Source organism: Chenopodium album, chromosome 2 (assembly GCF_948465745.1).
Source record: "Chenopodium album chromosome 2, dcCheAlbu1.1, whole genome shotgun sequence".
Lineage (NCBI taxonomy): Eukaryota > Viridiplantae > Streptophyta > Magnoliopsida > Caryophyllales > Amaranthaceae > Chenopodium > Chenopodium album.
The window spans coordinates 7,741,708-7,765,494 of NC_137835.1; the positions used below are offsets into that span (position 1 = coordinate 7,741,708).

Genomic DNA, 23,787 nt, shown 5'->3' on the forward strand with positions numbered 1-23,787 from the left:
CATCTGAAAAGTTTGCGGAAGCACTTCTGATTATTGCAATTGCGATTATATAATAAATTAAATTAAACTAGACTTCAAAGTTCCATATTAATTTCCTTTTAAGGGTTTAGTTTACCTTATCTTTGTAATTTTGTTGATCTCTTCTAATCTAATCTACTCTTTAATTTAAAAAAAAAAAGACTAATCTAATCTACTCTGAAATGATCTATATATTTTTTTTTGAAAAAAATTTAAATATTTATTTATTCTTCTTTTTTGAGCCAAAATTTAAATCTAATCTACTCTGAAATGACAACTATATCAAATTAGGTTAAGAAAATTGGGACTTTCACTATTTAAGTTTATTGGGTCTTAGGGGGTATCAAGTTTCATAAATAATTCTCAACTCTTCTAAAAGAAATATGGTGCGGATATAAGGTGGGTACGGGGTGGGGTGGATTTGGGGCGGGTCTACTCTAAAATCCATACCCGCCCCATCACCCATGGCGGGTACACATTTTATACTCATCCCCGCCCCATCACCCGCCAAACCTCCCTCCATCCCCGCCCCACTTCGGTGGGGATGGGGCGGGTCTCCCATTTAACCTGGCTCACTATCATCCCTAGTGATTTGATATTAGTAACTAGGGATGACAATTCATTCGAGTTCGATTCGAATCCGATCCAATCCAAAGAAAAAGAAATCCGATACGAATCCATTAAAATTAATCCGAATCCGAATGGGAGGCGGATTGGACTTAGACCCTATGCAAAGCCCGACGAAGTCTATTTCGACTCCGAGAGTATGAGTATATGCTTTATAACTTGGGACAATTGCTTGCTTGTTTTATAGCAAAATTTTATTATGTAACTTAGTTCATAAGCTAAATAAGTTATTATTATACATTACTCAGTATGACAATACAAACAATTATAGATATATCACACGTTACAAAAGAAAATATACAAGTAAAAAATATTTGGAACATTTCGGAGGTCCGAATAAACCGACCCGATTCAGATCCGAAAATTAGCCTCAAAGTGGATATAATTAATTAACTACGTAACGGATATGAAATAAGTACTCGTATAAAATATATTATAATAATTTAATTTTTTTAATTTTTTTGTTGTTTTCACCCGATTCATCCTTTTTGGCTAATTTGATTCGAGCTTAGTTTTGGGTGATTAGGTTTTATTCTCTCTCCAATTATTGTTGTGGGGGATCTAACACGCAATCTTTCCTATCAAATGCATCCCAATCACCACTGCATCGATAATCAATTGGTAAGAAATATCCCTTATTTTATATGCGGTCAACCGTCAACGGAAGGGTAATTCGTGTATACCGTGTATTATAGAGTATATGTATATATAGAGCACCCACAAAAAAAAGAGCCGTTGATGGAATCAGACGCAAAAACAGAAAAGAGAAATCAGAATGTTCATGAATGGTGTCCTAGCTAGGATAGGAGTAATATATATTATACAAAATACAGCAGTCATCATCCTTAATTTGGGGCATAGTGAGTCAGCGTTGATTTGTTCTAATCTTGATAACTTTTTCGAAGCTCCTTCCTCCCCAATTCTATAATCTCCCAAGTTGATTTAAATATCCTCCTTTTCCCTATCTACTTGACTATACATTTGAGTATGTATGTGTATATAAATAAATACAAATAAAAGAGTTTATAAAAAACATACCAAAGACAGCTAATCTATATTACTGGTATCCTTAAATTATCTGATCTATTGGTCAACAATATACATAAACAGAATCGGAGAAATAAATAAATCAATCAAATGATGTGGCGGCGGACGGCGGAGATAGTGGTGGTGGTGATAATAAGTATATTATTACGGGCGTCAGCAGCGGCGGCGGTAACGGAAGGGAGGAGAAATAATAAGGGAGATAGAGAAGACAAGAGCAATAATAATAAATACAAGAATGCATATGCAACGATGATGTATATGGGAACACCGAGGGATTATGAGTTCTATGTTGCAACACGTGTGATGATGAGATCTCTCCTTCAACATCAGGTTCAAGCTGATCGAGTTGTCATTGCCTCCGTTGACGTCCCCCTTCGTTGGGTGCGCGCCATGTAAGCTTTTTCATTCAATCTTCTTTTATTGCTGCTTGCTATTATAATCATGGAATTACTCAATTTCAATGGTGGATTTCAAGCTTTTTCGGGTTTAGGGAGAACAATGGTGAATTCGCAAATTGGATGATCAGAGAGAATACATAACTTCCCAGAAAATAATTAACATTAGACATTAATTAGTTCCAAAAACCATGGGATGTGGTCTTGTCGTTTTTTTTTTTTTTTTTAAATTTTTTTTTTAAGGGTATTGATTTCAACAAGTATATGTATATGTACATGTACTCCGTTACTTTTAAAAAAAAAAATACTAATATACTTTGTACGAGTGGTATATGTACAGTACTGATGTACATAGTTCATACGGAGTAATATATATCACTAATATATATTATTGCATAATTTGTATATCTATGAACCTGCATTTCACTAGGATAGAATCATTAGTGAATACTACAATATAGAATCACTAATATATACAGGAATACTATATAGTATATACAGGAATACTATAATAAACAAAAGAGCTAACGAGAAATGTATATAATTATCATTGGCAGGGAAGTAGAAGATGGACTGAAGGTAGTTAGAGTGGAGAACATATATAACCCTTACAGGGCTGACAATCCTAACGACAGATTCAAGTTAACTATGAACAAGCTCTACGCTTGGAACCTAGTCGACTATGAAAGGGTGATCATGCTTGACGCCGACAATCTTTTCCTTCAAAACACCGATGAATTGTTTCAATGTGGTCAATTTTGTGCTGTCTTCATCAACCCCTGTATTTTCCACACAGGCCTCTTTGTCTTACAGGTATGTATGTTCTGCATCTACATGCTTCATTTTTTCGCCTATTGTTGCACTTTTCTCGTCATATCATAGATTTCAAAATATAGCAAAGGCTATTGAGTAGAGAGTGATAAAAGTTTTTTATTAATTATGTTGGTTTGTTGGCCCTGGAAATTTGACAACATATGCAGCCATCAGCAGAAATTTTCAAAGACATGCTCCATGAAGTCGAAATTCGAAGGCCAAACTCAGACGGAGCAGATCAAGGATTTTTGGGTAGTTACTTCTCCAATTTGCTTGATATGCCCATGTTTCATCCACCGCCAAATGGAACCAAACTCCAAGGCCAGTATAGGCTTCCTTTGGGATATCAAATGGATGCTTCTTATTATTGTAAGTTATGATTTAGTTTAGTTCCATGCATTAATCTAGCTCTATTTCAAAATATCATTTTAATGACTAAAAACTCTAGCAGAAGTTAAATGTGATATGGCAGAGCAAACAGTTAAAACTGAAAGCAAACTCTTCTTAGTTCAGAATTAATATTATGTCTAAATGTACATGAATTTATAATCCTATTCGTGTTCCAGACCTGAAACTCCGCTGGAATGTACCTTGTGGACCAAATAGTGTCATAACCTTCCCTGGAGCAGTTTGGATGAAGCCGTGGTATTGGTGGTCATGGCCTGTTCTTCCTCTTGGTTTCTCATGGCATGAACAGCGTCGCAATTCTCTAGGGTAAGCTTTTGGAACTCTTTGTTCATGTCGTCTTTATTTCAAAAGACACTATGTATTTTACTGGTCATGACACAAAACAAATAATTAAAGCTCAACTATTCTTTTTCTAGGTATGGTGCAGAGATGTCCATGGTGATACTCGAGGTGATTCTTTACTTGGGAATTATAGCCCTCACTCGTTTAGCTCGGCCAAACTTCTCTAAACTTTGCTATCGCCGTTTTGACAAGAGTGTAACGGTGTACCATGCAAGTTTAAAATTCCTAGCCTTGGCATCCATTCTTGCAGCCTATATTGTTCCCTTTTTATTAATCCCTTACACCATTCATCCTATGATAGGGTGGAGCCTTTATTTGTTAGGGTCTTTCTCTCTTTGCTCAATAGCGATCAACGCCTTCCTCTTGCCAACACTAGCTGTGCTGACCCCATGTATTGGCATATTTGGGGTACTCCTAGTCATGGCATGCCCTTGGTACAAGGATGGGGTTGTGAGGGCACTTTCCGTATTTGCCTATGCCTTCTGCGCTTCTCCTCTTTTGTGGGTTTCTTTCACTAGAGTTCTGGCGACTCTTCAAGTTTCTTTAGAAAGGGAAGCATTCTTGCCCAGCAGATTGAATGAGTCTCCACCACCTCCTGGGTTTAACAAGCTCTACTGATTAATTGATATTGAACCAATTAACCAAGTACTGTCGAGATTCTCATCAAAGGTCATAAATTGCTGGAATTTCACCCCAGAAATGAAAAAAAATGTCTGTTGTCAATCATAATACAATGTTGTGGAATGGGAAAGCAGCAGTAGATGAGCTCTAACACAAATTCAATTAGTTGAAAAAAAGATTTTTGTAGTGTGTTGGAAAAAATTGTACTTCGTATGTTCATATAATGTACAGAATACATTGAAAATTGATAGCATGTGTTTAAATAGTGAATACAATAATTATTTTGCAATTTATAATAGTGTATATGTTTATTCTTATGCTAAATTATCAATGACAAACTCCATAGCTCCCTGAAAGTATTGTTTATATAAAAGATGCACTTCATTTAAAATAAATGTAAATGAAAAAGTTTTACATGTAAATGGTTAAACACTGGAAACCCAAAAATGAGATGCGCAGGTTGAATCAAAATTCAGCAGAGCCTGGTGTCCGAGGGAATGGTATTGCATCTCTGATGTTATCAATTCCAGTTGCAAATTGAACCAGCCTCTCAAAACCTAGTCCAAAACCCGCATGCGGGACTGCCAAGCAAAAAACAAGGCATTAAAGATTGGGATCCAAATAGACTGAAGTAAATGACAGCTGAACTCCAAATTTCTGTCTACTGATTCAGGTCCTAATCCCTCCTGACTTTTGACACCTTATCAACATACTCATTTACACTGTGTTTGGATAGACCTTGAAGGAAGGAAAGGGATGGAAGGGAAAGGGAGGGGGACAATTTCCATTGTTTGGATAACAATGGTAGGAAGGAAGGGAAATGGAGGGAAAATATGATCCTTTTTATTTAAGAAATAAATCTCTTCAAATTTGGAAAGATTTGGAAGGAAATAAGATATCGAAACAGCACTAATTATCAAAAGACAGTATTCTTCTAAACATTGTGATATCACGAGACACTATATTTCATTCTCTCATAATCTTGTCTCTCCAAAAAATTTCCCCAAATTCAAACACTGATTTATGCTAGATCTTTCACCAAATTACAAATTTCTACATCAAATTCATTGATATTCGTCCTAATATCAAGCATAATTTCGTTCTATACTTCTATTCTTCATTGAATTTAGATACGTTTGATTAATTTTTTTTCAAACTTGTTTGAATTATGTATAATTGGTTGTTGTTAAATTTCAAGCTGAATTTTCTGTTTAATTCTATTATGTTGGTATTTCATAATTTGTTGTATCAAATTATTATGTTGAATTTTCATTATATGCATATCCTTGTAATCTTATTTATAAGCACACCAAGTGTTTGATGATATGCTTAATAGAATACACAACTTGGTAGCTAACCTCTCTTTTCCACCTTCCCCTTCCCCTTCCCTCCTCTTCTCTCCTATCCAAACAAAGAATTTTGAGTTCCATCCTCCATCCCCCTCCCCTCCCCTTCCCTTCCCTTCTTTCCTTCTCCTTCCCGTTCCTTCCTTCAGTGTTATCCAAACACAGTGTTAAGGTGGTGAAAGTGTTGGAGACACTGAGGCTCCATTTCATTTCCCCATTTTCCTTCTATAAAGATGGTATGCTACATTTTCCTCTTTACGCTTCATGTCTTATTTTCTCTCCTCTATCCTTCCCCTCCCTTGTACTTCCATTTTCCTTTTTTACAAATTATGTTTTCCATTATAAAATTGTTTTCCATCAAAAGTAACGGAGCCTGAGGTGAAAGGTAAATTGTGTAATTTGGAAATGCTATTGATGCCCAGCATCTCAATGTTGGGACATCAATTGAGCAACAAAGCTTCTGTCATTTCACATAAACATTCACATTGACTTGAACTAGCCTATAAGGTTCAGATTTTCAGATAATGAGCACTCCATAACTTCAATAAAAAAAAATTAATTTCAATGTTGGGACATCAATAAAGCACAAATGCTTTCAATAGGCATGCTTTCGTTGAAGATCCTTGCAATCCGTCAAAAGAATATATATGCCAGAAATAAGAGCAGCCCTAAGAAAATGAGCAGTCACAAAAATTTGAAAATCTGTACAGTAGGAAAACAGATGGCAAGAATCTAACCTGATCCATAACGACGCAAGTCAAGATACCACCAATAACTTTCCCTTTTAAGCTTTAATTCATCTAGACGGGTTTCAAGACATTCCAAACGTTCCTCTCTTTGACTGCCACCAATAAGCTCACCTACCTGACATATACAGAGGCAACAATATGTCAAGAAAAATAGATCATACACATTACGGAAGAGAAAGATCACATTGAGTATACTTGAGCCAATTCTCAACCGCAGGTTTATTTGACATCTTAAAAATTTGTAAAACAAGAAGGTAGAAAGTGCACAGCGTTTTAGGAGATAACATTGGAACATCTATAGATAAATGTCTTATAGGTACATATATGAGTTAAGCATTAGTATAATGATTATCCTTGGTGTTAATGCAAAGCAGTTTACACAATTTGGTAGTGTTTGGATTCAACCATTTCACTTCAAATATGGAATTTGAAATCTAGAATTGCAATTACTCACATTCAATTACAAATTATCTGTTTGGGAGAAATAAGAATTTCAAATTTATCATTTCAAAATTATTTGCCATACACCATTGCCACTTACCAATACTAGCCATTCTCTCCCCTCTTACATTGCTTCTCTTAGCTCTCTCTGCACCTCAAATGTTCATCCAAAATTCCCAAATTGGTGAAAGTATGGCTCAAAATAACTTATATCTGCATATCTTTTTATTTCTCCTTTTCTAAAACTGAGATTAGGTTTATGAATTTCAAGACAATGCTGCCGTTGAAGGACTTAATAACATATTCTTGTAACGGAGGTTACAGTGGTGAAATTGCAACGATGAAGGAGGTGGTTCACGAAGGTGAAGGCAACGGCTATAATGGTTGTCGACGTTACGTCAACAATTACGAAGGTTGTCGACGTGAAGACAAATGAAGTCGGTTTAGAGTGGGTATACGAGATAATGTTAGTGTAATCCCCCGTATTTTTAAATATTTTATAAATGAAAATTTATTTTATTTATAATATTTATTTGTTATTTTTCATAATTTAATTTCAAAAGTTTCAAATTATAAATCTGGGTCGAAAATTATTTGAACAAATTATTTTATGCACCTTTATTCTACAATTTAAATCCAATCACACAAGCCTAACCCATTTGTTTACTTAATCGACCCATTATTTTTATGAGGCCCAATCTTTCTTTTTACCCTACAATAATTCCTTCCTATAAATACCCCATGAATCTCCAAAAATTTCCCACACAAAAAGGTTAGTCTTATTTTCATCCTCCTTTGTTTCATTATTTTGCTTAATGTTAATTTAATTGTTTTGGGTTTTGATTTTAGTATAAAGATTATATTTTTAGTATCAAATTATATTTTAATGGTATAAAGATTATAAATTTCAGATTATATTTATGTTATAAATTTCATATTTTATGAATTATAAACCTAGGGTTTCAATTTATTGAAAATCATGATTTTAGGGTTTTTATGAACAATTGATTTAGGGCTTTTATAGTAATGATGTTTTGAAATTTTGGTGATTATAACTACTGATTAGTTTAACTTAATTCCAGATTATTTTGAACACATAGATTCGTGTTTTAATTTTTAGATTTTCGTTCGTTAATATTAATCCCGTTTTAATCCCGATCAGATTCTGAACTCATCCGATTTTGATGAAAAAGTAGTGTTTTCCATGTGGAAACAACGTTTTAAGAAAGACTCACTACCTTTGGTAGTGAGCACCACCCTCTCGTGGCCAAATTCAGCCTCTAAATATGATTTTCGGGCAGTTTTTTATTTTAACGAAGTTTTTTTATACTTAAAATATTATCCTTGAGTTTTATTAATAAAATTAATTATGTTTAAAGTTAATTAAGCATAAATATATGTTTTTATTGAAGTTTTAAGTGTTGGAAATAGTTTCTAAGTACTACTTTTGATGTTTTATAAAGAGGGTTTAATCACCCATTAAAAAGGGAGATTTTTAGGGGTTTTTATATAATTTTCAGATTTTTATTAGACTTTGAACTTGCTGTAATTTCATGTATAAGAGTGTATTTTAAGGTTTTTATGAAGAAAAATTTAAAGAACTATATATAAGCCTTTAATTTTAACTAAAGGGAAGGTTTTAAAGTGTTGTTTGATTTGGATTTTCAAGGTTTTAAAGTAAGTTAGTATTGCTGTAAATTTGATTGATTGGGTATTGATTGAGATGTTATTATTTGGCTTAGGAGAGGAGTTTATTGAAGGTGATTTCTAGTTAGTAAAGTGGCATACCAATTCGTTTGCTCAAGGTACGTACAAGTTACGAAACCTTTCTTTTAGGTGCATGTTTAAGGACGGATCGAGAACTTAGTATCATGTATAGGATTGACTGGGTTAAATTGTTTGGTTATACATTGTGAATTTCAAATGATGTGCACTATTTTATAATGCAAGTATTATTTGTGCTCTAATTATGCAAGGTGCGTTTAGAGGCAAAGGTATGTGATTGGTAAAAAAATTAAGTCTTATAAGACGAGGTTAAGGTTTTGGGGTGCCTTATGCACTCAAGGTGTTTATACACCGAGGTAGTAAAGGATTAAATAATAAGTGTTGTTTGTCACTAATAAATCAAGAATTGAAATTGGAAACTTGTCTTGTTTGATTAAATTGTGTTTAGAATGTTTGTATTGTTATGTATATGAGTCATCACCAAGTCTAAACCTGTAAATCACGTAAAGTGCAAGATGGATGAGCAATAAAACTCTGGATTGGTGCACTTCTGGAGTAATGACAATCAGGGGTTTGGGGTACATGGGGTATTAGCCGTGTACTTTTCTCGAGGCCGTCTGATCTACGAGTCTCTTATTTCAAATATTTTTCAAAACTAGGAGTTAGGTGAGATCTCATACTAACTACGGTCACGGAGTCGCGTCCGTGGTCGTTGGATGTTTATTGATGTTTCCGAAAGGAGGCATGGGGTTTTTCTTTTATTGATGTTCCAAATGGGTTGGACAACCTTGTCTATTGCGTAATCCAATGAATAAAAATAATGATTTACCTATTATTAATTAATGGAGTCTTAGTAATATAAATAGTTGAGTCGTGTGCTGAGTCTATAATTTAATGATGCATGATGATTGATTATTAGTAGCATGTTATGGATTTCTTAATTTATTTTGCGGCTTGTATGTACTCGCGTGCTTTGTGTGTCTTTCTTTGGTCATGGCCTTCGCCTTTCAATGACCCTGTGACGATCCAATTTTTACACTTGTAATATTGGGGAGCAGAATTACCACATGATCTTACACATGCAGCATTCATCAGGGTTGTGGGATCTTGAGTAGAGAGTTGGTTGTTTCCATATTATTTATTTTGCAAAGTTTGAATTTATTTTAATTCGTTTTTAGTTGACACTAATTCTTTTGAGGTTGAAATTATTGGAACTCTGAATTTAATCACTTACTACTTTTCTTGGGTTTTGAATAAGGGCCTTAATGGTTCCAACTTGTAATACTTATTTTGATTTAATTCCTTTGTTTTGAGGTTTATTTAAAACTGTTTTGGTTTTCCGCTGCTAGTTTATGAGATAGCCTTAACGTTTGAACACGTGGCGGTAGCACACCAGTAATTCTCTTGAAATTGTTCAGGTTATATACAGGTTTCTCACAGGTTTTTAAGAGAGAATTTTTGGGGTGTTACGGTTAGCCACAATTAAAGTGATAAAGATCGAGTAACTAGAAAGGGAAAATCAAAAAGGAAAGAGAAGAAATGGTTTGAAGGATTTGAAATGCCATCAATTGATACTGGATTTCAAATTCTACAAACTAAACCTTTATAATGAAAGGCTAGAATTTGAGTCAAATCCAAATGCAAATTCTATTAATTTCCAAACAGGCTATTTGAGGCAATTCCATCATTTGAAATGAAATGATAGATTCCAAACAGGCCATAAGGGAATGTCGACTGATTTAAGCTTTGCCTTTCTCCATTATGTGGAGACGTTGTGCCCGATCGAGAAAGCAATATGAATTTTTGTTTGCTTCCTTTGAGAAAAACGACTATGTTACGCTAATAAGCTATTAATAAAACGACTATGTTACGTGCCTAGAGGAAATATACGATCCCTTTTATTCCTCATCCTCCGATATATTCTATTTAATAAGTTGGGGTTATCATATCTAATTTTTATATTATATAAATAAAATAAAAAAGTAATTGTGATGGAAGATGGTGAAATATTATTATTACTATTATAGAATACTCATAGACGTTAAATGAAATAAAGGGACCAAAAAATAAGAAATATTTCAAATTAAAATTCAAAATTATTGGGGTAGCTATGCCTAAAAAGGTATTGTTCAATTTATTATGCATGAGATGGAAAAGAATGACACGTAATAACCAACTCTCATCATATAGGAAACAAGTACCCGGTTTATCGCACTCGCCTTTCCCAGGAGGTTACCACTTACCAACATAAGGGTGACCCTTAGAACCTTACCTATATAGATTTGAACTTGCCTTGTATTTAATTAATAAACCCTCCCTTGCCCTCCATAAACCAAAACATTTTAAAGTTATAAATTTTAGATTGGGTGCTTCAATAAACTCATACTTTTTCCATTCTATTAATGTTGCAACAAAGATGAAATTACGCATCACAAAGCACATTTTATATGCTAAATATCTATAATTGTGTAAGAGTAAAAATTACTGCATCTGTCCAATTTACTTGCAACATTTTGACTGGACACGATTGCCGATGCATATGTTTGACTATCGATATCTTTTACTCCCTCCGTTACGAATTACTCACAACAATTACTCAAAATGGTCGGTACACATTACTTGCCACAAACTTATTTCTTTCTTATTTTGGTAAGTTTTTTTTGTGTGATATTACAACATTACCCTTACTTTTTTTTCTAAACACCCTAATTAAACTACTTAGGGGCCGTTTGGTTGGAGGAATTCATCAAAGGGAATGGCAATCAAAGGACCCGATTCCCTTTGTTGTTGTTTGTTGGACACTTTTTTTCATTCCCTTTACCCCCTCCATTATCCCAAATCCTTCCAACTTCATTCCCCACCCCCCCTAGACTTTTCCATTCCCTTTCCTTAGCCACTCCTCTACCACCACACCCACACTATCCACCACCCAACTACCACTAGTCACACCTCCACCGCCATCGCTGCCCCTTCCCCGACCACCGCCGCCCCTTCCTCGGTCACCGCCGCCCCTTCCCCTCCCCTAAAAACCTTCCCCCACCACATAAATAGCTAATTTCTTAAACTTTTCGGCCACCACTCGACCATCCCACCGCCCAGCCACCACCCAGTTACCCTCGCCGAGTCACCGCCCTTCTTCGCCGTCCAAAAACCTACCTCTCGTAGCCCTTCTTCGCCGCCCAGAAATCTCTCCTTTACCTCAAAAACCCTAGAATCTCGATCTCCTCCTCCATGTAAAAACCGCCGGCCACCCTCGAGGATGGGGGTAGAGCTAGTGCACGGTTATACGGGGAGAGAGGGAGTTGATTCTATGGTTTTTTGAGGGGTTGGGGAAGGTTTTATGGGGGCGGAGGGCAGCGACGATGAGCAAGGGAGCGGCGGCGAAGGGCGGTGAGTGGTTGGGGATGTGCGGCGAGTGGTGGTGGGGGTAGGGTGGTGGCTGGAAAAGATGGGAAGTGAAGAACTTAGGTGGTGGTGTGGTGGTTGTGTGGTGGTGGGATTGGTGATAGTGTTTTCCTTTGTTTTTAAAACAAACAGCATAGAAAATTTTGGGTAATTTCATTCCATTCTATTTCTTTCCCTTTGTTCATTCCATTCCGTTTACCCCGTGTAAACCAAACGGCCCCTTATTTTATCTTATTAAGTTAAACATTAACATTGAATTAAACACCTCCCATCTAAATTCATCATCACCTTCATTGGCCACTACCACCATCACCTTCATTGGCAACAACCACCACCACCACCGATCGCTACTATCGTCACCGCCGTTCTTCCTTGTCGATGCCTTCGTTTTCTCTCTCTTCCTTTTCTAGATCTGACTTTTTCTAGGTTCGTTGTTTGTTTGGTGGCTCGATTGTGGTGCTTGGTAGGTCGAATTTGTGGTGCTTGGTGGGTCGAATTTCTGGGTTCAAATTTCAGAGTTTGGTGGTGCTGGGTTTGAATTTCGTGGGTGGTTTTGTGGGTTCGAATTTCTGGGTTTGAATTCGTGGGTGGTCTCGTGGTCCTCTATGGTGGTGGTGGTGGATTTGGGTTCGTGGGTTATGGGTTTCGAGGTTGTGGGTCTGGGTTCGTGGGGTTATGGGTTTCGAGGTGGGTGGTGGTTGGTTGTAGTGGGTTCGCAGGTGGTGGTGGTGGTGGTGCTGGGCTCGTTGGTGGTGCGCTGGGTGGTGGTGTTTTCGTGGTTGTGGTTTTGCTAGGTGGTGGTGGTTTCGTGGTTGTGGTGCTTGGTGTTTTTTTTTTTTATTGGATTAATACTAAGCACATCCCTTATTTTCCAATAATTACACTTAAGATATTTTGCCTAGAAGTCCGCAAACTCCCTCTTTGTTGCGAGTAACTCGTAACGGAGGGAGTATTAAATATTTATAAAAGCTATAAAGGGTTTATATTAAGAAACTATACATTAAAATAGAGCTAACAATATCTTACATGATTACATTAACTTTTATATAATAGCTAAAAAAGATGGTCAAAGTGAGATGTGTGAATAGTGCAAAAAATCAAAACGTTGCGAGTAATTTGGGATAGAAGGTGTATAAAAAGTTGATATTGTGAATGAGACGAATTCAACAAGATTCCACATGACTATATTTTTTTCTTAATGTATAAATCATAATATAAGGTGATATAGAGTTAGAAACTTGATTCTTAATACCTTGTGTTCGATTGTTGTTTAGAAATGATTTTTTCTTTTTATTTGATGACTAGAGCAAAGTTGTGGTATGATCCCATCTGAGCTTCTAAACCTTATACTTTTGGGTTTAAGGTAAGTGTTTAGAAATTAAAATTTTCTTAAACAAATATTAAGTATGGGTTTAACCAATCTACAAACCACAAGTTCCCTAACAAGAATGAGGAATCAAAAGTTGATCAATCTCAAAATATTGATTTAAAACTTGGTAGATCAGAAGAATGCAAAAAGTTCAATGATACTTCCAATTTACTCATGGATTAATCAATGACCTCCTACAGTCCTAAACACCACAAATTACCAAACCTAATAATTCATGAGTACTCCTTTTGTACGTAATTAATTGTTCCACGTCTCTGGACACGGAGATTTAGAAGGAATTTCAAAATCATCTTCTCACTTGAAATCTTTTGTGCATAAGGTAAGGGGAAAATCTTGAAATAAAGTACATTTGGACTATTTAAATACAATAAAATCATCCTTTATTGGAATAAAGTACATTGGGACCACTTATAATTTTTAAATTAAGTACATTGGGACCAATTTTTTTGGATTGGGACCATTAAACTAGGGTAATATGGGTTAATAATTAGGATAAGTGAGGAATTAAAATAGAAAATGGGAAGATCGTTTTGAAATACACAAAATGTAAAGCAAGAGGATCATTTTGAAACGAAGAGAGTAATATTTTTATGATTGACTTGGGGTTGGTTGAAGAATAAAAATTCTGAAAAAGCAAAAGCGGTTATAAGTAGGGAGGAGAGAGAATTAAAAACTATAAATGTGATATGAAGGGACTACTAGTGGAGAGAAAAATAGTAAAATATTGTTAAAAGTTTCCAAGGAGCAATTATTTAAAAATGGCCGCAAAAGAAAAGTGGAGCAATTAATTAAATACATAGGGAGTACAACTTTAGAAATGAAATAGGATACTAAACAAGAATAGAATCAATGGAAGTAAAAAGACTCAATTAAAAAATTGGTAGCAATGAGGAAAGAGTGTTGTTCATTTATTTAAAAGCAAGTGAGAAGCAAGAGAAAGTGGCATGTATTCCAAAAGGGGGGGGGGGGGGGGGTACGGAAATAGATAGTGTAAAAGTACATAAATCATCAGAGAAGATGCATCAAGAACTTACCCTTGGAACCAGCAAATCCATTGCAGCTACAGTCTTCCCATCATCGTTTTGCCTCATGTAGAATGCCTTGATTTCCTGGATAATTCATAATAAAATTGCCTCTTAGCTTCATAAAAATTAAAATATATCCCTCGTGCTCACTCTGCAGATCATAACATGCCTTGGGATAGTCTCTAATGATTACAGGACAACCACCAAATGCCTCTTCCGTAATATATCGCTCGTGCTCACTCTGCAGATCATAACCCCACTTAACCTGTTGAATCAACAACATACAACAATATTGATAAAGTGAGAAGCAACAATTACTATTTCATGGGTGAAGCATAGTTAACACATTGTCACTCGATTTAAGAGCTCAAAATAATCATTACTCAACCTATCGAGTCAAAATATACCAATAATACTAATAAAGTGAGAAGCATTACAATATCAAAGCTTTAATTCCAAAATGTGAAGCAACTGAAACACCACTCAATTTAAACAAGAGAATCCAGAGTGATCATATATGCGTAAAGATAATAAGAAAAGGATATAGTCTCTTCCGAGCACTAGTGTAGTAACAGTGTGTTTGATTAGCATATATGGAGGGACACGAGGAAGGAAAGGGAAGAGTGTGCTTCCATTTTCTTTCCAAATCTCCTTATCCAAGGAAAGATCTGATTCACAAAGACCATCCCCTCCCTTTTAGTCCAATCAATCTTATCCAAGCACACTAAAAAGGACAGCGTTCAAAAGATAGCCTTAAGTGAATAGTAACCTATTATATTAATGTACAAAACAGATGGATACAAGATACCTCAAAGAGGAAAACCACGAAATCAGGTATAGTAGTAGCAATTAGCAACTATATATCTGTAAAATAGCTGGAACTTGATAATCTGATCCACCAAAGTACCAAACAACCAACAATTGCTAGACATCCGTAAATGTTCATTTCCTCAACATTTACTATAAAGACTAAAAGATTAAAAGTTGAAGACACATGTAGAGCTAGTTACCCATTAATGTTCAATTGCAGCAATTTCAATAAACGATAACAGTGGAAGATTTTGCTGGGGAAAGAAGGGCATAAAAACCTTACTGAACAGTAAATAGAGAATGAAATTATACTTGAAAATAAGTCTAAACACAGGTAATACTACAATTTCAACATACTTAAACTCCAGTATCAATACATAACTATTAAAAAATAACAAAAGCAACAAAGCATACCGGGAATTCAAATTTCTTATTTGCTTTCAGAAGAATATTAACAGCATCAGTATAAGTAAGCTGCTCAAAATCTTTCACAGCCACATCCTGCAGATGAGACAAAGAATTATAAATTCTAAAACAGAACATACATCTAGGCATCAAACAGAAATCACCGGTTGGGTTGGTCTGACCAAGAAAGGCACCCAAATAAACTAAGCTCAAGAGTCACTCTGTTTTTAAATTTAAGGCTTTGCCAACAGATCGGGCCATTAAAGAGAGTAATGCATTGATATTGACAACTGGCAAGTTACACTCTATATTGCATTTTTTATTATAAAAATTACAAGTGATTGTGCATCGTATCGATTGTTACTTTAAATAGACAGAAAATTGAATAAGAAAAGTTTGTTTAAATTGAGAAATTGGAATGGAAGAAAGCGCAATGATAAACAGAATTTATTGTTTCAATAAAAAACCATACATTCAATCGATTAATGATGTCTTTCTCAACCCACGTGTTAAAAAAATCCATATCTTCCTTGCAATTTTCAAGAATGTGTCTCACCTACAAGAAACAGAACCAAACGTATAAGAAGTGCAAGGTAATATTATAAGCATACCAGATAAACATATCAAACATAACAATAGAAGTGTGAGATAACATACTACATACTGGAGGTAAGCAGTGGCACAAGCCATGTCATCATTGAGATCAGCAAATGCAAGTTCTGGTTCAATCATCTACAAAACCAGTAAAATAAACACCATAACTGAAAATGTGATCGCGACAACAGCAAATAGGTAATCAGCAGCAAAAAGGTATACCCAAAATTCGGCTAAATGTCTAGAGGTATTTGAATTCTCAGCTCGAAATGTTGGGCCAAATGTATATACCTGGCAGAAAGACATCAATAAATCAAAAGGGAAAGCATAGATAATCAGAATAAAGATACAACAACAAACCCAGTAGGTAATCAAAAGAAGACAAGCTTACATCAGAAAGAGCAGTAGCATAAGTTTCAGCATTAAGTTGGCCTGAGACAGTCAAAAATGCCGGCTTCCCAAAAAAATCCTGACAGGGGATATAAATTAAGTTTAATATCATCAAATGAATAACTTTTGACAGGCTATATCATCGGCTGGTAGGATATGGCATAAAATTTGAAAGAGGCAGCAACTCTTATAGGTGATATTCTTCCGATGCAAGACTCTCACTACTGATATAGGCATCCTATATCTATCTAATCAGAATATAACCAACCCGCTGGCCTTACATGTGCAACAGTGAAATAAAGGCCAATTATATTAATTAAAAAAAAAATACATATAACAACAAACAACCAAATCCTTAATCCCAATATGATGGGGTCAGCTGCATGAACCAAGATTATATAAATAGATAATCACAAATATATCCTTTACCAATATTTGATGAGCTTGATGACTAGTCCATCTTTAGACCTCAAAAGGTCAAAGCATATAGATGTCTCAAGATTCAAAGTCTTTTTTATCCAAGAAAAAAGGAAAATTAGCTGATTTTCTCATACCATTTTAAAGCAATCAGACTCACCTGCGACCAATCAATCAAACCCTCATCTGTTTTTGGGATTTTACCTGCAGAAGAATCCATAGCTTCCAGGGAGGTTGGAATCTGTTGATTAACAAAAATATTATAGGAATTGAAATGAACAAGACAAATGCTAAATAAAACGTATGTAGTAATGTCAAAGAAACCTTATTTGGACTACAACTTGCATTACATTGTATTTTCCCAAAATTAGAGTCAAAGCTGATTTTTTCAATAAACAACTTCTATTAATGCAATTTCAAGGTGCAGCACTGCAGCACACAAATTTACAAGCAATTATTCACTTCCGGATACTAAGGCTTTTTTTAGCACAAAGCCTACTACAAATTTCCATGGAAAATCAAATAAACTTCAGAGGAAATAATTTATACTCTGTGGGGGGAAAATGTGTTTTATTAAGGCTTGGACCAAACTTTTGAAAGTGGGTGAGGGTATCTTTGTCTTTCTAACTTCTATGAGTGTATGCAAATGGAATAAATGGTGTGATATGTTACTATATAAGGAAATAGGGCAACTTTTAACGGACGACCCAAAATAGAACATGGGCAAACTACTAGGGACTGAGGGAATAACATACAAGGCACTCACCCACAATTCTTTAGCCACGTAAAAAATGTAAATCCCAAAACTCTACCGGCGAATTGAAAATAAAATAGAAATTCTCTGCCAACCACTTACCAAAGTAGTCACACAAAATTGTTCACCAGCACCTTCACAATCTGAAGCAGTGATAATGGGATTTGAGATCCAGACAAACCCATTCTCTTGGAAGAATTTGTGTGTAGCATAGGCTAAAGCATTCCTCACCCTTGCAACCTATATCAGCTTGCAATGACAATAAACCTGAGATACTTAATGTGGTACATCTTTATCAAATGCAAATACATTAAGAAACTATAATTCCGGTTGAAGAGACAAACACGCATCTGAATAAGCAACTGATATTTATAAGCAGATGACATTTTACATAAAAGCAAGATTATATATATACTTCCCCTGTTTTTTTCTATTCGTAACGTTTGAATTTTTACACTATTCACACACAATCCTTTCATCATCTTTTGTGCTTTATACGTGAGATTGTATGTAGTCATGTTAGATCTTGTTAGATTCATTTCAATATAAATACTCCCAAAATTTTACTTCCTATATATATTTACTAAAATAAAAATTAAAGATACTCATGATATAAGATGTGCACAGGCAAACGTGAAACTCCCAACATTGCAATTAAAATATAATGGAGGAAGTGTGTATATATATATATATATATATATATATATATATGAAATGATTTAATGGATTTGAGAGACATGAACCACGTAATATTCAAGGAAAAAAAAAAAAAATATATATATATATATATATATAACCATGATGGGATAACATATATGCCAAAACGATCAAAGATGATAGCATCACATTAAAAAGATGACATTTCTAATACGAAAAAAATCTACAACTAAAATATAAGTAATTAAACTAACAAAATTCATGAAAGAAAAAGATATTTCTTTTATTTATACTTGAAGTCAAACATCATTTAGTTTACCAAAAGATGGACTTTATGAGTATATTAGTAAAAACACTAAGATGAGATCATACCGCACCAAAAGTATTGGTTCTAGGGCGAAGATGAGCTTTAGTCCTCAAAAACTCTCTGCTAACCCTTTTCTTTTGTATAGGAAACGAAGAATCACTTTCACCAATCTGAAACGGTAAAAGAGAGAGAAGAAAAAACACAAAAGTAATATTTCAGCACCATATTACACATAGCTCAATAGAAGAGATGCAAGAAAAGATGAAGGAACTAAAATATATATTTACTGCAAGTTGACATCCTTTTCATGATAATTAACAGGATATTCATGGTTTACTTTAGAAATTATAAACACATATTCCAATTTGATACCATGATCATAATATGTGACGAGCACCAGGAGGTTGAAATTCATTATCTATAGTTAGGAAAAGCACGCTTCAAAGGAAATGTCATCCGCATCCACATCAAGACTTAAGGGGTGTATAGTAAAAGAATTTTCATTTTTTCTCATGTGTCTACGGAAAGCAGCCTATTTAAAACAATTTGTTACATAAGATAAAGGAACATTCCTTTTCCATTTCAAAGGAAAATCTAATGAATATGTGAAAGGAGAAAAGAGTCCAAAGATTTATGAACCCCAACTACTGTAAATGTGTAATTTCTTTAGGATACAAGAACTATTACTTCCATTTGTTCTCAATAACTCTTAGAATACTTATACCCTATAAGCTTCTTGCATGTATAAATTAGATATGAATGACACCTATAAATAATAACTTGAAGCAAGGAAGAAAAAGGAACTAAGTTGCATCCTTGCAATATATTGTTGGGTTTGGAACAGTGTGGAGAGATGGTTCAGGGCTAAATCATGGTGGAAGAAGAGTTGTTCACCCAGAGATGGATGGCAATTCACACTAACTTGAAGAAGAATATGGAAACAAGTGATATGGGTAAATAGTCCAACCAAACCTTCATGCCCCTATTTAGTGATTTATGTTTTATCAAGCAATGTGGAGCCTTCTTGTCTATATGATTTTTTTTATGTCTTGCACAATATACATTCATGTTAGCCATTGTATATGGTAAGAAGGAATAGATGTAAAAAGTTTTGATTAAAAAAAAAAGGGCCTCAATTGTAATAGCACAAACACTTAGGGTTTAAGTGTGAGAGAAGTTTTATTGAGGAGGGCGCTTCAATGGTGTATTGAAGCTTAAAGCCTCCATCATTCTACATCAAATTATTACTCTATAGTGTATTGGTGGGTTTTTCTCCGGGTTTCCCATGATAAAATATGTTCTTGTCTCCTTCATGCTAGTCTATTGCTAATAGTCTTCATTGTAATTAATGTGTGGTAATCACAATTAATCAGTACTCGTTCTTTCCTTTCATGATTTAGTTCCTAACAGTTTGCACAGTAAAACATGTATCAACAACCAAGGAAGATGATATACCAGCACAATCTTGTTAACTTTTAACTCAACTTTCTGTTTCGATCCTGGGCTTCCAACTATGGTGCCATGGACCAAGATTGATGCTCCTGTAGAGATGCAACCAGCTTCTACCTGAAAAAAAATAAAAAATAAAATAAAATAAAAATAGTGAATGGATGACTGGAAAATATGATGTGAGTGCTAGTCACATTATTACATTATGGTAGTTGAAATAATGTTGCCACATCAAAACAAGTCTGTGGTGTAGGAGCAAAGACAATAGGTGATTAAAGAAGTTTCATTTCTTCACAACTGTAAAACATTTGAGGATTCAAACTGTATCACAGTTTCCTAACAGGGATCAACACAAACACTATCAATACAGGGTATTTTTCACCAATTGACCCTTTAAGAACCACAATTTGATCATGTCGCCAAGCTTGGGGCGCTTCGACTCGAATAAAAAAGTTTTCAACTAAAGTATTTCCATCTACATCAACATTCGATAATTCAACTAGCTAGATGTCCAATAGCAACATTCGATAAATTCTCGTTTTCATTTACTATAAATATTGATAAGCAACATTCGCTTTAGTTGTTACAGTACTGTCAATGTGACAATTAGATTTGGACGGAGTACCTGATCATAACCTTCAGCATCTGAGCTCACCACACATTGCATATTTGAGAGACACGACCCATCATTCACCTGCCATAATAATATATAAATCAGTGAATTCCAACAATAGAGAATTAGAAACATTTCTTCAAAAAAAAAAAAAAAACCTCAATAAAAGTGACGCTGCTCTGCATCCGAATGGTGCGAACCCAGCCTCGAACGAGCAAAGTATGGCCTAAACGGTCCAAACCCTGGTCAGGACCGCCCTTAATATCAGCAATTTTCAACCTCTTACGAAACAGTCCGACTTTACTACCGGAATCGGCATTTTCCGGCGGCTTAATATCTTCGCCGGCAGAGGAGATGAGAGTGCAGAAGCATCTCCGACGAGGCAGAGGAGAAGAATGATGAGCGGAGGAGAAGCATAAGCGAGGTTTCGGAAGAATTGAATTACTAAGGGTTGTGGTCGTAGGAAGGAGAGACTGAGCAAAGATACGAATGGCAATGTGTGGTCTTAGGCGGGGAGAGAAGGCAACGGCCATTCTCTCGTTTTCTTTTGTTTTTGATTTGATTGATGATAAAGAGCTAGGAAGGCTTTTGCCTAGTCTATGCTTTTTGTAGCTTTGCCCTTCTTCTACACTTATATACTCCCTCCATTTTTAAATAAGGGAAACAAATAATCAAATATTGTTACTCAAATGACAATCTGGTTAAATTTTTTTTCAGTTCAATTCAGCTTTTAATTTCCTTCTCTTATAAAATATTCATTTCAGTTCAATTCAGTTGAGTTGAGTTCAGTTCAGTTCAGCTGAGTTGAGTCAATAAGAACAGGGCCTTAGTCTTGAAATTCGTGTATAGCAGTCCTTCCTTCTTCATCTATCTCTTCTTCTTCCTTCTTCACTTGTCTGTAAGAGTATAACAATGGTGTTATTCGTCCAACACCACAAACATAGATCATCCTCAACACTACTAACACCACAACAAACTCCGATCCCAACACTATGAAAACCCTAAAAAAAAATTAGAAGTTAAGGACATGGTTAACCTTAAATGGTAGGCATTTGTTATTGTTTGTGAGTGTTCCCTCCATCGTTGAAAAATTGTTCAGCCTCCACTATTAAATAATGAAGATCTCGGTTTCCCCAGTTCATCGTTTTTTCCTTCTCATCGTTTTTTCGTCACCTTAACTCCATCTTCTTTACTTTAATCCAAGCGTGACTAATAATTTACCCCTACCTTAGCCGGTGAAATGATCGGCGTATCCCTAAGTAATATGGATTGTTACTCAAATTGAGTAACTTGAATTTGCTCTTCCTTTTGTTGGTTGTTTCTAAATAATTAAAGATGGCGAGGATTCATTAATATTAAGTTATTTTCTATATTATTACACAATGGCTCACCGGTTTAAAGATTTTTTTTTTTACGGACACTTAAAAGGTTTATATTAAAATTATCGTCACTCCCCACTCAAACATTTCACTTAGACCCTATTTACTTTTTTTTTTTTTTTTTTGACATCATAGAAAGAAAGAACTAAGTAATAAAGCAAGTAAAATTGGTTTTGCACTCATTTGCCCTTTGGTGTGCCCTCTGAACTTGGCTCCTGCTAACCTTCCATATTACACAATTTTTAAACTCATTTGCTTTATTCCAAATGTCCCTAATTGTCCACAAGATCCCCACGTCCGGCTTCTGGCGTCTTCCTAAAATATTAACCAAGTTAATACAATATGTGAGAAGAAATATTTTTATGTATCCTTTCCCATGAGCCCAGTTGATGGCTTTTAAACAAGCTAGAGCTTAAGCGTGAAGGCTTGAAATCGCCTTGCAGTAGTGGCCTCCCCCTTCTTCAGTTTCATCTTCCTCCTTTATCCTTGTCTATCCTAGACTTGCATTGCCCGTCAGCTTTTGCCACGAACCATCAAATTCGATTGTAACCCCTTGGCTCCTCACCTGATTGTGGTGTAGTTTGTAGTCTTCCCTCCCTATAGACACATACTCAAAACCTGGTGGTCTCGTGCTAACTGTTGAGTTTTCCTCGTGTGCTCTCGGCTGTGATCTGTAGATGTCCATATCCTTTCTTGCTGTGTCAATGTGGCGCTTTAGATTAGCCAAGTTTCCCTCCTTCCCTTTGAAAATCTTCCCATTCCTATTGATCCATAAACACCAAAGAATTACTATAAAATTGGTAATTCAGTTACTATGGATACCATCCTCGCTATGAAACAGCAAGATATTACTCTAGACCCATTGACACATATGAGTAACTTAGACCCTATTACTCCGCCTTAATTTTGTTAAACTTAATTTATATTTGCTAAACTAAAATTATTTTTTACTGATTTTCTAATATATTTCTTCTTTTAAGTTATTGATTTTTACTAAATTGAAATTAATTTTACTAAACTAAAATTATTTTTACTGAAAACTCTGTATTATTTTTAAAAGTAAACTGAAGAGGGCCTAACTTCACTTTACAATGGCCCATGCACTATTTCTATTAATAAAATAATATTCCACTAAGTTCACTTTACAATAAACATCTTTATAAACTATCCCACTCAAACATTTCATAAACTCCATGCCCATTTCAATGCGTCAATTAAATGGGAACAGAGAGAGTACTCCTTAAATTAACTTACGAAGTACACTCTCCGTTTCATAATATCGTAATCGTAAAGTATGGACAAAGCTTTAGGAAAATTATAGGGTAATATCGAATGACACACGTCACTTTATGGTGTTGTTTTTTTCCAAAACAATGAGTTTCTTATTACTCCGTATTATTTTATCAAATGGTTAAAAGAATATTTAGTGTACTATAATAATGTATTTCCTTCTCATTTATCCATAATATATCTACCATAAATATCAATAAATGGGTGAAATTTTCTTCCTGGAGGCGGATTCACCATGCATGGTGCATCCACCTCCTAAACGCATGTTTTTTTTTTTTTTTTTTTTAGAAAAAAAGAATCTCTGTTTTTTGGATACTATTAATTACTTGATTTTTGGATCTTCTTTCTATATATATAGTGTCTAAACTAG

The 23,787-nt window shown here is 35.0% G+C and overlaps 2 protein-coding genes across 2 annotated transcripts; one reads left to right on the top strand and one right to left on the bottom strand.

Moving 5' to 3' along the window:
* The first annotated feature begins 1,785 nt into the window (after positions 1-1,785).
* LOC145594999 (putative glucuronosyltransferase PGSIP8) lies at positions 1,786-4,468 on the top strand. Its single transcript, XM_081651354.1, has 5 exons — positions 1,786-2,084; positions 2,645-2,900; positions 3,068-3,269; positions 3,467-3,614; positions 3,725-4,468. Exons 1-5 carry the CDS (start codon positions 1,786-1,788, stop codon positions 4,266-4,268), a joined length of 1,449 nt encoding a protein of 482 aa, XP_081507480.1. The 3' UTR covers positions 4,269-4,468.
* Positions 4,469-4,616: 148 nt separating this feature from the next.
* LOC145594988 (asparagine--tRNA ligase, chloroplastic/mitochondrial-like) lies at positions 4,617-21,343 on the bottom strand. Its single transcript, XM_081651345.1, has 15 exons — positions 20,907-21,343; positions 20,761-20,829; positions 20,142-20,252; positions 18,752-18,856; positions 17,825-17,962; positions 17,129-17,209; positions 16,553-16,630; positions 16,384-16,452; positions 16,225-16,299; positions 16,040-16,123; positions 15,577-15,663; positions 14,522-14,617; positions 14,362-14,436; positions 6,355-6,481; positions 4,617-4,852 (listed from the first exon to the last, which is right to left on the bottom strand). Exons 1-15 carry the CDS (start codon positions 21,279-21,281, stop codon positions 4,737-4,739), a joined length of 1,686 nt encoding a protein of 561 aa, XP_081507471.1. The 5' UTR covers positions 21,282-21,343; the 3' UTR covers positions 4,617-4,736.
* Between the last annotated feature and the right edge of the window lie 2,444 nt (positions 21,344-23,787).

Bases quoted from the DNA above. Each gene is read 5' to 3' on its own strand.
- LOC145594999 (XM_081651354.1), top strand. From the start codon at position 1,786: ATGTGGCGGCGGACGGCGGAGATAGTGGTGGTGGTGATAATAAGTATA. The intron at 2,085-2,644 runs GTAAGCTTTTTC...TATCATTGGCAG, and splicing joins CTTCGTTGGGTGCGCGCCAT to GGAAGTAGAAGATGGACTGA. The intron at 3,270-3,466 runs GTAAGTTATGAT...TTCGTGTTCCAG, and splicing joins AATGGATGCTTCTTATTATT to ACCTGAAACTCCGCTGGAAT.
- LOC145594988 (XM_081651345.1), bottom strand. From the start codon at position 21,281: ATGGCCGTTGCCTTCTCTCCCCGCCTAAGACCACACATTGCCATTCGT. The intron at 20,830-20,906 runs GTTTTTTTTTTT...TTATTATGGCAG, and splicing joins GCAGCGTCACTTTTATTGAG to GTGAATGATGGGTCGTGTCT. The intron at 14,437-14,521 runs GCATGTTATGAT...TGAATTATCCAG, and splicing joins TCATTAGAGACTATCCCAAG to GAAATCAAGGCATTCTACAT.